The 11,257-nt window shown below is 48.7% G+C and overlaps 1 protein-coding gene across 2 annotated transcripts; it reads left to right on the top strand.

Annotated features, from left to right (window-relative positions):
• The first annotated feature begins 546 nt into the window (after positions 1 to 546).
• Positions 547 to 8,796, top strand: HERPUD1 (homocysteine inducible ER protein with ubiquitin like domain 1). Of its 2 annotated transcripts, none has more exons than XM_023747090.1 (8): positions 547 to 680; positions 2,096 to 2,173; positions 2,265 to 2,336; positions 3,264 to 3,394; positions 5,339 to 5,461; positions 6,218 to 6,568; positions 6,900 to 7,005; positions 8,043 to 8,796. In XM_023747090.1, the coding sequence occupies exons 3-8, from the start codon at positions 2,316 to 2,318 to the stop codon at positions 8,205 to 8,207; spliced, it is 897 nt and encodes a 298-aa protein (XP_023602858.1). In that variant the 5' UTR covers positions 547 to 680; positions 2,096 to 2,173; positions 2,265 to 2,315; the 3' UTR covers positions 8,208 to 8,796. The 2 variants fall into 2 exon arrangements, with proteins under 2 accessions (XP_023602858.1, XP_023602857.1); XM_023747089.1 differs by having other exon boundaries at positions 548 to 680; positions 2,262 to 2,336.
• The last annotated feature ends 2,461 nt before the right edge of the window (positions 8,797 to 11,257 follow it).

The raw sequence follows: 11,257 nt of genomic DNA, 5'->3' as shown, positions 1-11,257 counted from the left end.
CCCCCAGCGCCGGCGACTAAGGGTCCTCGTCAGACCGCGTCCCGGGTGGAAATAAGGAAACAGATGCTGCGGAAGGAGTTCTCCGGATGGGCCCGGGTCTCCTGGCGGGGAGGGCGGGGCGGGGCCGACCCCAGGCCGCCGGCCGGGGAAGCGGGGCGCTCGCCCGGGCGGGGTGTACGCGGGGCCCCACACCCAGGGCCGGACGTGGCTCTCCCCGCCCCGGTCCCCCTCCCGGCTCCTCCCTGCCACGCTCCACCCGGTCCTGCCGGGTCCCCGGGAGGAGCCGGCGCGTTGCGGGTGGAGGGAGGTGGGGAAGGGACGCGCCCAGGCGGAAGGAGGCTCCCGGAGTCCGGGCTGGAGGACTTGGGTTCCTCAATTACGGGGACTTCCTGGCTTTGTTTTGGTGGACACATCTGTCAGTATCGCCCTGTCCCCCCCCTCCCTCCCTCGGCCCCGCCCTCCCACGTGATGGAGGCTGAGCGCTGGACAATATTGACTTTCCGCCCTGATGTTATGTAAGTGTCAGCGGCGTTCCTGGCTGCCCGCAAGTGTAGTCCCCGGCCGGCCGGACGGGAGGAGACGGGGCAATCGCTCCGTCCGACCCCAGGAGGGGCGGGGTGTGCGGCAGCTCAGGCTGGAGGTGGTTTCCCGTCCGTGTTGGTTCCCTGTCTCATGTGGAAGTGAGCTGTTCTTTTGAAATGTGCCTGTTTGTGTGTGTGCCTTCACCTGGGGGCTCTGGGGTTTCACCCAGGGGCCGCGTTGCCGAGCGAAGGGCTGTTAGGGACACAGGTGGGTGAAGCAGGTGCAGTCTCTGGGGGCGTCACTAGGTGCGAGGCGGAGTGTTGGAGGAGAGCTTCCCCAGGGCCTCCTGGGGTGAGGAGCGTAACTGCTATGAAGCCCCAGGACCCAGGAGTAAATGAAAGGCCTCCCAGATACGGAAATGTGGGCTTAAAACTTACAGCTGGAGAGGACTGATTCGTTTTCTTACTTTATGATAGTTGTTGGCTTAACGTGTTTAATTAATTTAGGCCTTTAATCGGGGAAGTAATTTAAATGGCAGGCAGCTGTGGATTGCAAAGCTTTTCCAGTGTGGGGCTTTTTCATGTGTAGGACCCACCTCTGCAGTAGCATTTTACAAAACCATGTGCATCCCACTTGCTGATAAAGCCAACCGGCGAGAACACGGCATCCAGTATAGTAGTTTCTGTACTTGTTTTTGTCACACAGTTTGTAAAAATCCGGATTGGTGCGGTTATTTTGTTTGTTTTAAACCACTTGTTTTATCATCTCAAGCTACTTGGCGGAAACAGCTTTAGTCCAAGTGTTGCGTAATAGGTTTTTCTGGCCAGAGTAGGTTGACAGGTTGGCGATCTCCAGTGTACCGACTGGCGTTTGAGGCCATTATTTTTAAATACAATTCGTAAAGGAATTAAAAACAGGCTTTAAAAGTGAGATTTGTAGAAAGTGTGTGGCGTCCCTGTGGTCTTAAAGTCACTGGAATGGATGAGAGGGGATGGCATCCAGACTCTAGCAGGTAGTGACCGTGGACAAGCCAATTTCAGACTTTTCCCCTTAAAACAGGAGTGCTGATCTCACAGGTTGTAGAAATGTCACCCACACTCCGTCTCCTCTGTGATTGCATTTGTGTGTGGGGAATTGTCTCTTCCGGGGCTTGAGTGTAGAATTGCTTCTTGTTATTTTGGGACAGTGCGAGGTGGGTTGGTGGGGCCCACTTTGGGAGCACTTTGAGTTTTCTCTGAAACGAAACACAAGTGTTGAAGTCAGTTGCTGTAGGAGCCCCGAATCAAATGTGTGTTTCCTGTGGCAGAAAGCAGTTTCCCTGAGTTAGTAGGTTGCTGTAGGTTTTGTGGACGAGATCATTTGCCATCCTAAATTTATTTATATGTGAAAGACCAGCTTAGACTTAAAGCACTTTCTTAAATAAAAGTTTTGTCTATGGGGCCTTTGAAGAAACGTGTTCCTGTGATGTGCTGGGAAGAAACGCGTATTTAAATTATGTGTAAGAAGCAGTGTCTTCTGCGGTTGGGAACTCGTGGGTTAAATGCTGACTGTTGCTCTTTCTTTCCATGATAAGCGGCCAGAGGACCAGAGGTTAATTTATTCGGGGAAGCTGCTGTTGGATAACCAGTATCTCAGGGACTTGCTTCCAAAGGTACATCGTTTATATATTAACTTCGGAACGTTTTGATGTTCTTGCCAGGTTGAGTTCAGGTACTAAAGTGCCTCCATATCTCTTTCAGCAGGAAACCCGGCATGTTCTACACTTGGTGTGCAGTGTGAAAAGTCCGTCCAAAATGCCAGAAACCAGCGCAAAGGTAGGTCTGAGTGGATACCCTGCGTCCTTCAGACTCTCTCGGGGGGAAGAAAGGACATTGGATAAAACTCTTCAGAGAGATTTTATGGTCTTTTTATTGTCATATTTTGTTTCGTCCCCGGTGAGAATTAGGAATTAGACACTTACAATACAAATGAGAGTTTACTGCAACAGTGGCAGGCAGGGCCATTATTGGAAAGAGGAGCTCGAGTCACTGTCTTCTGGGATATGATGTGACCTGCAGAGGCTGCGTGCAGATCACTGAAACTAACAAGGCTCTCTACAGTGGGTTTTCATTGACTTGGGCACATGAGTTTCTTCTAAGGAACTTTTAATTTTTACAAAGAGTAAAAAAGTGAATATATTTTCTTTGGAAAATTTCATTGTGAAATTCTATCAAATGATCTTTAAAGACATACTTGACAGTCTATTTATGTTTCATTTCACAGTGTGCATTAATACATGTAGTGACACACTCTAAATTGGCATTATATCGCTATTTCCTGAAACAGCTGAACCATAGCATAGGAAATTCTCTCCTTTAGGTTGTTGGCTGGGCTGTATTTATAAATTGTGCTGGTCACATTTAATTTCTTGGTTTAGTAAGTGTAGCCATAGAGATACAGTTCATTACCAAGAAGCATTCTCACCAATGATAACTTCATTGGAAGATTTTAATGAAACTATAACATAGTTACTCTAGGAAAAAATATCAATCAAATATATACACACACACACACACACACACAACACATCTATATTTTGAAATTTCAGAATATTTTTTACATAACATTGTATCTGTTTAATTTTATTACGCTCAGAGGTCGGGGTGGGGGACGTAGCCATCCCCCGTGAAGTCATTCTTTCAGCTTGATTTCAGCCGGTTGCATCAGGCCCTTTGTCTCATGATCACGTTGCACTCACCTAGGTTGCTGAATCCACAGAGCAGCCCGCTGGCCCCACTCAGGGACAGTATCCTGGGGATTCCTCAAGCGATGGTGTGAGGCTGAGGGAGCCCCTTCGGAACCTTTCTCCCTCTGGGTGGGAGAACATCTCGAGGTGAGTGTTACAATAAAGAACCCGGTTTATGCACCATGAACAGGCCCATTTGCATCCATTTAGGAATGAGGTGTGCTTACACTGTCTGCTTACAGAACTTTAAAATGGACAGAGTGCTGCTTTATAAGGGTTTCCCTAGAAAGATCTATGAATTTAACCTTTCTCACTACACAGCCTTTTTGTCATTTAAACTCAGTTCTCGCTTATTTGTACTAAATCAACTCCATATAAAATGTGGAGAAATATGTACCGAAAGGCATCTCCCCTCCTGCACGGCTGTGCTTTGCGTGTGCTGACCTCACAGTGGGAGGTCAGTGCTGCTGCAGGAGAACAGCTGTTGGAAGCGCCGTGCGGCTGCTCTGCTGAGCCGCTTGCGTGGCATTGGGGACAGAGGTGGAGAGACGGTTTTGAGAAATGTTCTGCCACGGACTGTTGGTGGTGCCTGGAACAAGGGCCATTTTCTGTGGAGCGACGAGAGCCCTTTCCTTCAGAGCCAAAGCCAGAAGTGACTGTCGCTCTTTGATACGTGATGACTGACAGCGCCAGGTGTTTGGGGATGAGGAGTTGGTGGCGTTTCTTAATAAATGGTCATTTCAAGCACACACACAGGTGGAGGGAACTGGATGATGAATCCCCACATAACCATCACCGGCCCAGTAACGACAAAGTGTCGCCATACTTCTTTCATCTATTCCTCATTCCCTTTCTTTTTTTTTTCTGAAGATTTAAAAGTAATTCCCGGACATGATATCATTTTACCCCTACGTGCTCGGGACGTAGCTGTAAACACCCTTTAGTTTTCTTGCGCATCTGCAGCGCCATCATCGGAGCCAGTGAGCACCTTTACCCCCTAATTCCATGCACTGTGATTGTTAAATGAGTCACACCGAGGCCTGCTTGTATGGAATACTGCTTTAAAAACACTGGGTGTGGAATTCGGTTAAAAGAGACTGTCAGCATGTGAGTTGGATTCCTTATTGGATAGGAACACTTAAAACTGCTTCCCTCATTTGGGCTGTGCCACTTGAGAACTGAGGCCCATACCTGACTGATTTTCACGGTAATAAAACTTGATGATTGCATTCAACTATTTACTGAGCAGCCAGTGCATAGAACTTTAAGAAATGAGTTCACCCAATGGAGATGAGCCTGTAACCAACTCCTGATCTCCCACAATTCCATTAGTTTCCATCTTGTGGAGTTCACTGTGTGCAGCCCACAAAGCCACTTGCGACCCCCATGCCCTGTCCTAGGCCGTGTCAGACTGTTGCATGATGGAAAAATGAGTGTGTTTGGTGTCAAACAAACAGCTCTCAAATCCAGCCCTGCTATTAGCTCAGTGACCCTGTGCAAATAAATCTCGTCTTCCCTGAGCTGCACTCGGGGCTTCCCTGTGAAATGGGGAGAGCTGTCTCCCCACAAGGGGATCCAGTTGGGGATCCAGTCAGATAACGGCCCAGCAGCCTATCCAGGGCACAAGTGGCCGGTGAGCAAGCGTGGGTGCTGCCACATGCACGCATCGCTGGTCCGGGCATAGATCCCGACCTAGAGGAGGGAGAGGGGTATTGGGAGGAGGGAAGTGTCCTTCAGGAAAGGCTTTGGGAGGAATGTGGTTTCTTAGAGCTGCTTCCTAAAAGAGAACAGTGGGGTGAGACCTGCAGTGAGACTCGGCAAGTCCTAAACGGGAGTGGGAGCCACAGCCTGGGACGGTACAGCTTGTGTGCGTGTCAGTGACGCACAATGAGAACCAGTGCTGGAGGGCTGGACCCGGGGGGAGCGCGTCCTCAGTTCTTTCTGTGCTCGCGTTCCAGTCACCTACGAGTAACTGTCACACGCCCATTCTTCAGTCTCTGGGATTTGAATTCCTGATTGTCGTTTAAACTCAGTTTTTACTTATTTGTACTAAACCAACTCAAAATGTGCATTTAAAACCATTTTTTCTAGGCCGGAAGCTGCCCAGCCGGCGTTCCAAGGCCTGGGGCCTGGCTTCTCGGGCTACACGACCTATGGGTGGCTGCAGCTGTCCTGGTTCCAGCAGATCTACGCGCGGCAGTACTACATGCAGTAGTGAGTCCTTCTCTGATGCGCGGGGGGCCGGGCCGGGTGGAGGGAAGTCCCATCCTGTTACCTGGCCAGCTAGGGAAGGTCACCGTGTCTGCAGAGCCCTGTGGTTCTGTGGGTGGAGTACAGTGTGAGTGATAACTGCTAGCTAATTGGTTATCGATGCCCCATGTAGGGGCGCTGGTGTCTGATACATGCTTTCCCGCCTTCACTTATGTTCCTTCCTTTTCAATCTGTATCTTTAAAGCTTTGTGAAAATTTTAATTTGTTACTGCACCACACTCTTAAAGTGGCCTTGGATGTTTCAATCCAGACGAAATATCTTGTTGCTGCTCCTAGGAGTAGAAAAGGCATGTATAGGTAGGATTGTTGGTAAAGATGTTCTTCACTGCCCAGGCAGTGTGGCTCAGTGGTTGAGGATTGACCTGGGAACCAAGAGGTCACCAGTTTGATTCCTGGTCAGGGCACATGCCCGGGTTGTGGGTTTGACCCCAGTAGAGGGTGTGCAGGAGGCAGCCAATCCATGATTCTCTCTCATCCATGTTTCTATCTCTGTATCCTTGTCCCTTCCTCTCTGTAAAAATCAGTAAAAACGTATTTTTTTAAAAAGAGAAGTTCTTCATTACGTTAAAGAAAAAATTAAGTTTGTATGTACCTATTTAGAGTTCTTCACAGTAAAGTCCCCTGCGTGAGGACGGTGACGACCACGGCCTCACGGAGCTTTGCTCTCAACAGCATCTGCCTCTGTTGTTTCCATTTCAGTTTAGCGGCCACTGCTGCATCGGGGACTTTTGTTCCCTCACCAAGTGCCCAAGAGATACCCGTGGTCTCCGCACCTGCTCCAGCCCCTATTCACAACCAGTTTCCAGCCGAAAACCAGCCAGCCAATCAGAATGCTGCTCCTCAAGTGGTGGTTAATCCTGGGGCCAATCAAAACCTACGGATGAATGCGCAAGGTGGCCCTCTCGTGGAGGAAGATGACGAGATAAATCGCGATTGGTTGGACTGGACCTACTCAGCAGCAACGTTCTCCGTCTTTCTCAGCATCCTCTACTTCTACTCCTCCCTGAGCAGATTCCTCATGGTCATGGGGGCCACCGTGGTTATGTACCTGTAAGCAGACCATCACTTTCCTTTCCCCTCAGTACAAATCCCACTTAACGGCCACGCCAGCACTTACCGAGCATGTACTGTGTGCCAAGTGCTGTGTGTGTTGTGAGTGTGAATTGGTGAATAAACATGCCGCCCCTTTAAGAGCCTGGGAGGTGGTGGGATAGAATGAGATGGAGGGATAGACGGTCTTTGCAGGGGGCCTAGCCGTGAGCTTCCAGCTGGGAAGGGAAGGGGAGGGAGGGGGACCTTACCTGCGGAGGAGACCCTTCTGTTGTTGAGTAGACTCACTGTGCTCTTGACTAAGATGGGCTTTTATGTGCTTCCTTTGAAGGCACCACGTTGGGTGGTTTCCGTTTAGACAGAGGCCGGTTCAGAACTTCCCCAATGACCGTCCTCGTCCGGAGGCTGCAAACCAGGACCCCAACAATAACTTGCAGGTATGAGCTTCCGCGAGCCGGCGAGCGTGGCGTGAGGTGCAGGCGCTCAAACCCTCAGCCTTTAAAATCCAGTGTCCTGGTTTACCACTTTATTAGGCTCCATAGCTCAAGATTTCTTCCTGTTTCTTCTTCTTTTTAAAATATATTTTTATTGATTTCGGAAAGAGGAAAGGAGGGAGAGAGAGAGAGATAGAAACATCAATGATGAGAGAGAATCATGGATCAGCTGCCTCCTGCACACCCCACACTGGGGATCGAGCCTGCAACCTGGGCATGTGCCCTTGACTGGAATCGAACCGTAACCTCCTGGGTTGTAGGTCGATGCTCAACCACTGAGCCATGCCGGCTGGGCTCCTATTTATTCTTGATGGTAGCTATTTTGAAAACATTAACATGTCACAGCATCTATCAGGTATTTTTGTCACATGGCAATTTGCATTTTGGCATATTTAAATAATTTTTTTAGGTTCACTATTTTGAGTGTTCAGTGGTCTGCAACCATTTGTTATGTCATGGAAACAGCTAATGGATATTAATTAAGGATTAAGAGCATAAGCATCTCACAGAATAGATTTCCTGAAAAATAACACACAGAAATAGAATTTTTATAAGGCAGTTTAATGCATACTCCTAAAGGATATTTTTAAGTTATATAAATTGGCACCCTACTATCTGTTTTTAGAACCCTGGGTTTCCATTTCAATTCTTTTAACTCACGACATCGCCAACATTGGACTATCCATATTTAATGAGGGGTAACTTAATTACTTGGTTAGTAGTGGTTGAAGATCTAGTTGCTACACCTGCTTTGATACTTGCTGCTGGGAATATTTGAAACGATGAGAATGTCACCAGCGCGGCTGTGCCATGGAGACCGGAGAACGCGCCAGCCAGGACCCAGGGCGTCCCGGGGCCCTGCCGGCCTGGCGCTTCCCATACGGCGCGAGGGAGGGGCCGGGGTTGCCTCTGCCACTGCCCAGCAGGGTCTGGGGTGGATCCCGGTCCTAACTGCTTTCTCGCTGTTTCATTACCAACAGGAAGGCCCTGAGGCTGAAATCGAAAACCCCAACCGCCTCCCTCCAGACAGGAACGTAGTGGATGGCGAGCAGACCAGCCCTTCATTCATGAGCACAGCGTGGCTCGTCTTCAAGACTTTCTTTGCCTCGCTCCTTCCCGAAGGCCCTCCCGCCATAGCAAACTGAGGCGGTTCGCCCTCCGGCTGCTGGTGGCCTGGGCAGGCATGGACTGGACCGTGGATCCAGCTAGATTTCCTCACCTGGACGCGGCGATGGCACAGAATTGGTAAAGAACCAACAAGGAGGAGGAGATGCTTTTGTGATCAAGCAAAAGCAGAAAGTAAGACGTGAAGCCATGATACAAATTGATGAACAAAAAATGCCCAAGGCTTCTCATGTCTTTATTCTGAAGAGCTTTACTACCTATTGTCTGTAGTTTATAGGCACTGTACATAGAAGGTGTGTGTCGCATGTTTATGCCTGAGGACCTTTCCCAGATACGTGTGTCTGCATGTGTGTTTGTACATAGATGTCATAGAGGCAGAAATGGTTCTGCTGGTGCGATTTGATTCCTGTTGGAATGTTTAAATTACACTAAGTGTACTACTTTATATAATCAATGAATTGCTAGACATGTTTTAGCAGGACTTTTCTAGGAGAGACTTCTGTATAATTGCTTTTTAAATGCATTGCTTTCCTTCAAACCACGGGCAACTGTGCAGAGGTGGGAACCTTTGCTGGGTTTTCTGTTCAATAAAGTTTTGCTATGACTGATCCTGGCAGAGTCTTAGCCGTTCACTCCGTGCCCGGGGCCACTGGAGGGTCAACAGTTGAGATCCTGACTTTTTAAGTAACCTGAATGTTTTGCTGCTTTTTATAAAAGGACTATTGGCACTGATGAAAAATGATAACGTCAGGCCATGAAAGTCTTAATTTACTAAGAATATACTTGTGTTTGCCCACATTCCCGGATTTAAGTGGTACTGGCTGACATAGAAACCCATCCAGGTTTCATTCCCCAAACCTCACGGTGGCGTTAGGTATCTTCCTCTCGGCAGTTGTACACACTCTCCTCTCGCCCACTCAGAATGAGGAGGACAGAATTCCTTCCTTCCCTTAGCAACAGCACAGCTCCAGGCCTCATGCCACGCCAAGCCCCCTTTTAAGTCTTGGATGGAAAAGAAATTCATTTCAAAGGAGGGGCATCACCGTTTTGTGAGGGGCCTGGAACCCGAGACCATGGTGGCACCATTTCTTCTTGCTAAAGGGGTGGGGCCTCTCCCTGTGGTGTCAGGTTGTGAGGATTAAACTCCAGATTCCATGGACCCAAAATAGTCCCAGGAAGGTGCTTCTGGGAACAGCTGACAAGTGTTCAGATTGGCCCCAGCCCCACTAGGACGGGGGGAAACATTCAGGCCACAATTAAGGCTTAAGACAGCTGACAGGTGGGGGACGTGGCAGAAATGTCAATCTTCCTCAACAGTCACTAAATGTCGTCTAATAAGGCACTACGTTCTATTAATACTTAGAAAATGATTGGTTTCGATCTTCATTATTTTTCATAGGTAAAGCTACTTTAAAATAATATATTTTTTACTTATTGAGGAAGAGAGAGAGAGAAACATTGACGGTTGCCTGTATACCCTGACCAGGGCTCAAACCCACAACCTGGGTGTGTGCCCTGACCAGGAATTGAACCAGCAACCTTCCAGAGCTCTAGCCAACTGAGCCACTCCGCTCAGGGCTGGATCTTCATTATTAAGTAGCAATTAAATAGCTAAGAATGAACCAAAAACTCCCAAATTTCAGCTCAGGCCAACGTAGCAGCTGATTAAGTTTGCAGCTTCCAAGATGTTTGTTGGTTTTAATCTTAGTTCTACAGAAGAAACACTCCCCCAAATGAGCTCATGGTCATTTGGGGACCTCAGGTTCAGCCAAGTTCACCGGCTTCTTCCCTGTGTCTTCGGGTCTTTAATATGCGTGATGGGCCTAAAGGGGGTGTGGCCGGGTCCGCAGCCTCCTTCCTGTGAGGGGCCCCGGGAAAATGCAGTCAGTTACTAGCAGTACCTCAGCTGGCATTCTAAGTAGGAAGCAGGTACTTGGTTAGAATGACATTTTACGTAATAACCACGGAGATAAATATTCTGTCTGTAGCCAAAAGGGAGGCGAGAAGCCACACCTGTCTACAGCCTGACAAGGGAGAGCTTCTGGGAGTCTGTGTCCTAGGAGCAGCCTTGATACCTGTTTCTAAGGAAGTTAATTGACCCTGTGTATGAAGAACTGTAACCGGCTCCCCCGGTACCTACCTCGACACTAATTCTTCTCAGGACCTACTCCCACCCCACCCCTCTTGGTTTCTAGTCCTATAACCCGACTGGAGTCCCAGCAGGCCTCCAAGGGTGAGGTGCGAGGAGTTGTACCACACAGGGACACCAAAAGAACAACGTGGTTTTTCAAGTTCATCCAGACAAAAATCGGGGTGTGCATGGGAATGGATAGGAGGGTGTGGGGTGCTGGTGGAAGGAACAGAAAGATCAGTCTGAACGTGTTCGTACAGGCCCAGGGAGCAGAGGTTCTGGAATGATGGACTAAGCATGAGGAGTTAGAAAGAACTGGAACACTGTGCTCGGTGGTTGGCTGAGACAGATGACAAGGTGGTCTATCTGCCCGGCTGGCCTGGCTCAGTGGTTGAGCGTCGACCTATGAACCAGGAGGTCATGGTTCAATTCCTGGTCAGGGCACTTGCCCGGGTTGTGGGCTCAATCCCTGGTCGGGGGTGTGCAGGAGGCGGCCGATCAATGATTATTCTCTCTCATCATTGATATTTCTATCTCCCCCTCTCCCTTCCTCTCTGAAATCAATATATGTATATGTATATGTATATGTATATGTATATGTATATGTATATGTATATGAATATGTATATGTATATGTATATGTATTTTTAAATGGTGGTCTATCTACACTGAATGAAGGTGACGTGCAGGAACTGCCTTGGGACACTAGAGGAAGACATGTAAAGGCTTACTGAGGGAGACCGGAATGTTAGAATGGATGTAGCATGTGAGATCTGCTCACCCACCCTGCCAGGGTCCAGAAGACACAACTTTCATCACGATTGAGAAGTAAATTAGGGAGGGGGAGCCCCGCCTCACTGCAGAGCTCTGGGTCACTCATCGCTATAGGTCAGAAATGACAGTGGGAAATAGTGCCACTTGACTGGTATCCCTAAATAC

Source organism: Myotis lucifugus, unplaced genomic scaffold, assembly GCF_000147115.1.
Source record: "Myotis lucifugus unplaced genomic scaffold, Myoluc2.0 scaffold_792, whole genome shotgun sequence".
In the NCBI taxonomy this organism is placed as follows: Eukaryota; Metazoa; Chordata; class Mammalia; order Chiroptera; family Vespertilionidae; genus Myotis; species Myotis lucifugus.
Note: the sequence above shows the minus strand (reverse complement) of the source record. Positions and strands in the feature narration are given on the sequence as shown.

Excerpts from the sequence above, each read along its gene's own strand:
- HERPUD1 (XM_023747090.1), top strand. The coding sequence starts at position 2,316 with ATGCCAGAAACCAGCGCAAAG. Across the intron at positions 2,337-3,263 it reads TGCCAGAAACCAGCGCAAAG|GTTGCTGAATCCACAGAGCA; the intron begins GTAGGTCTGAGT and ends GCACTCACCTAG. Across the intron at positions 3,395-5,338 it reads GGGTGGGAGAACATCTCGAG|GCCGGAAGCTGCCCAGCCGG; the intron begins GTGAGTGTTACA and ends CATTTTTTCTAG.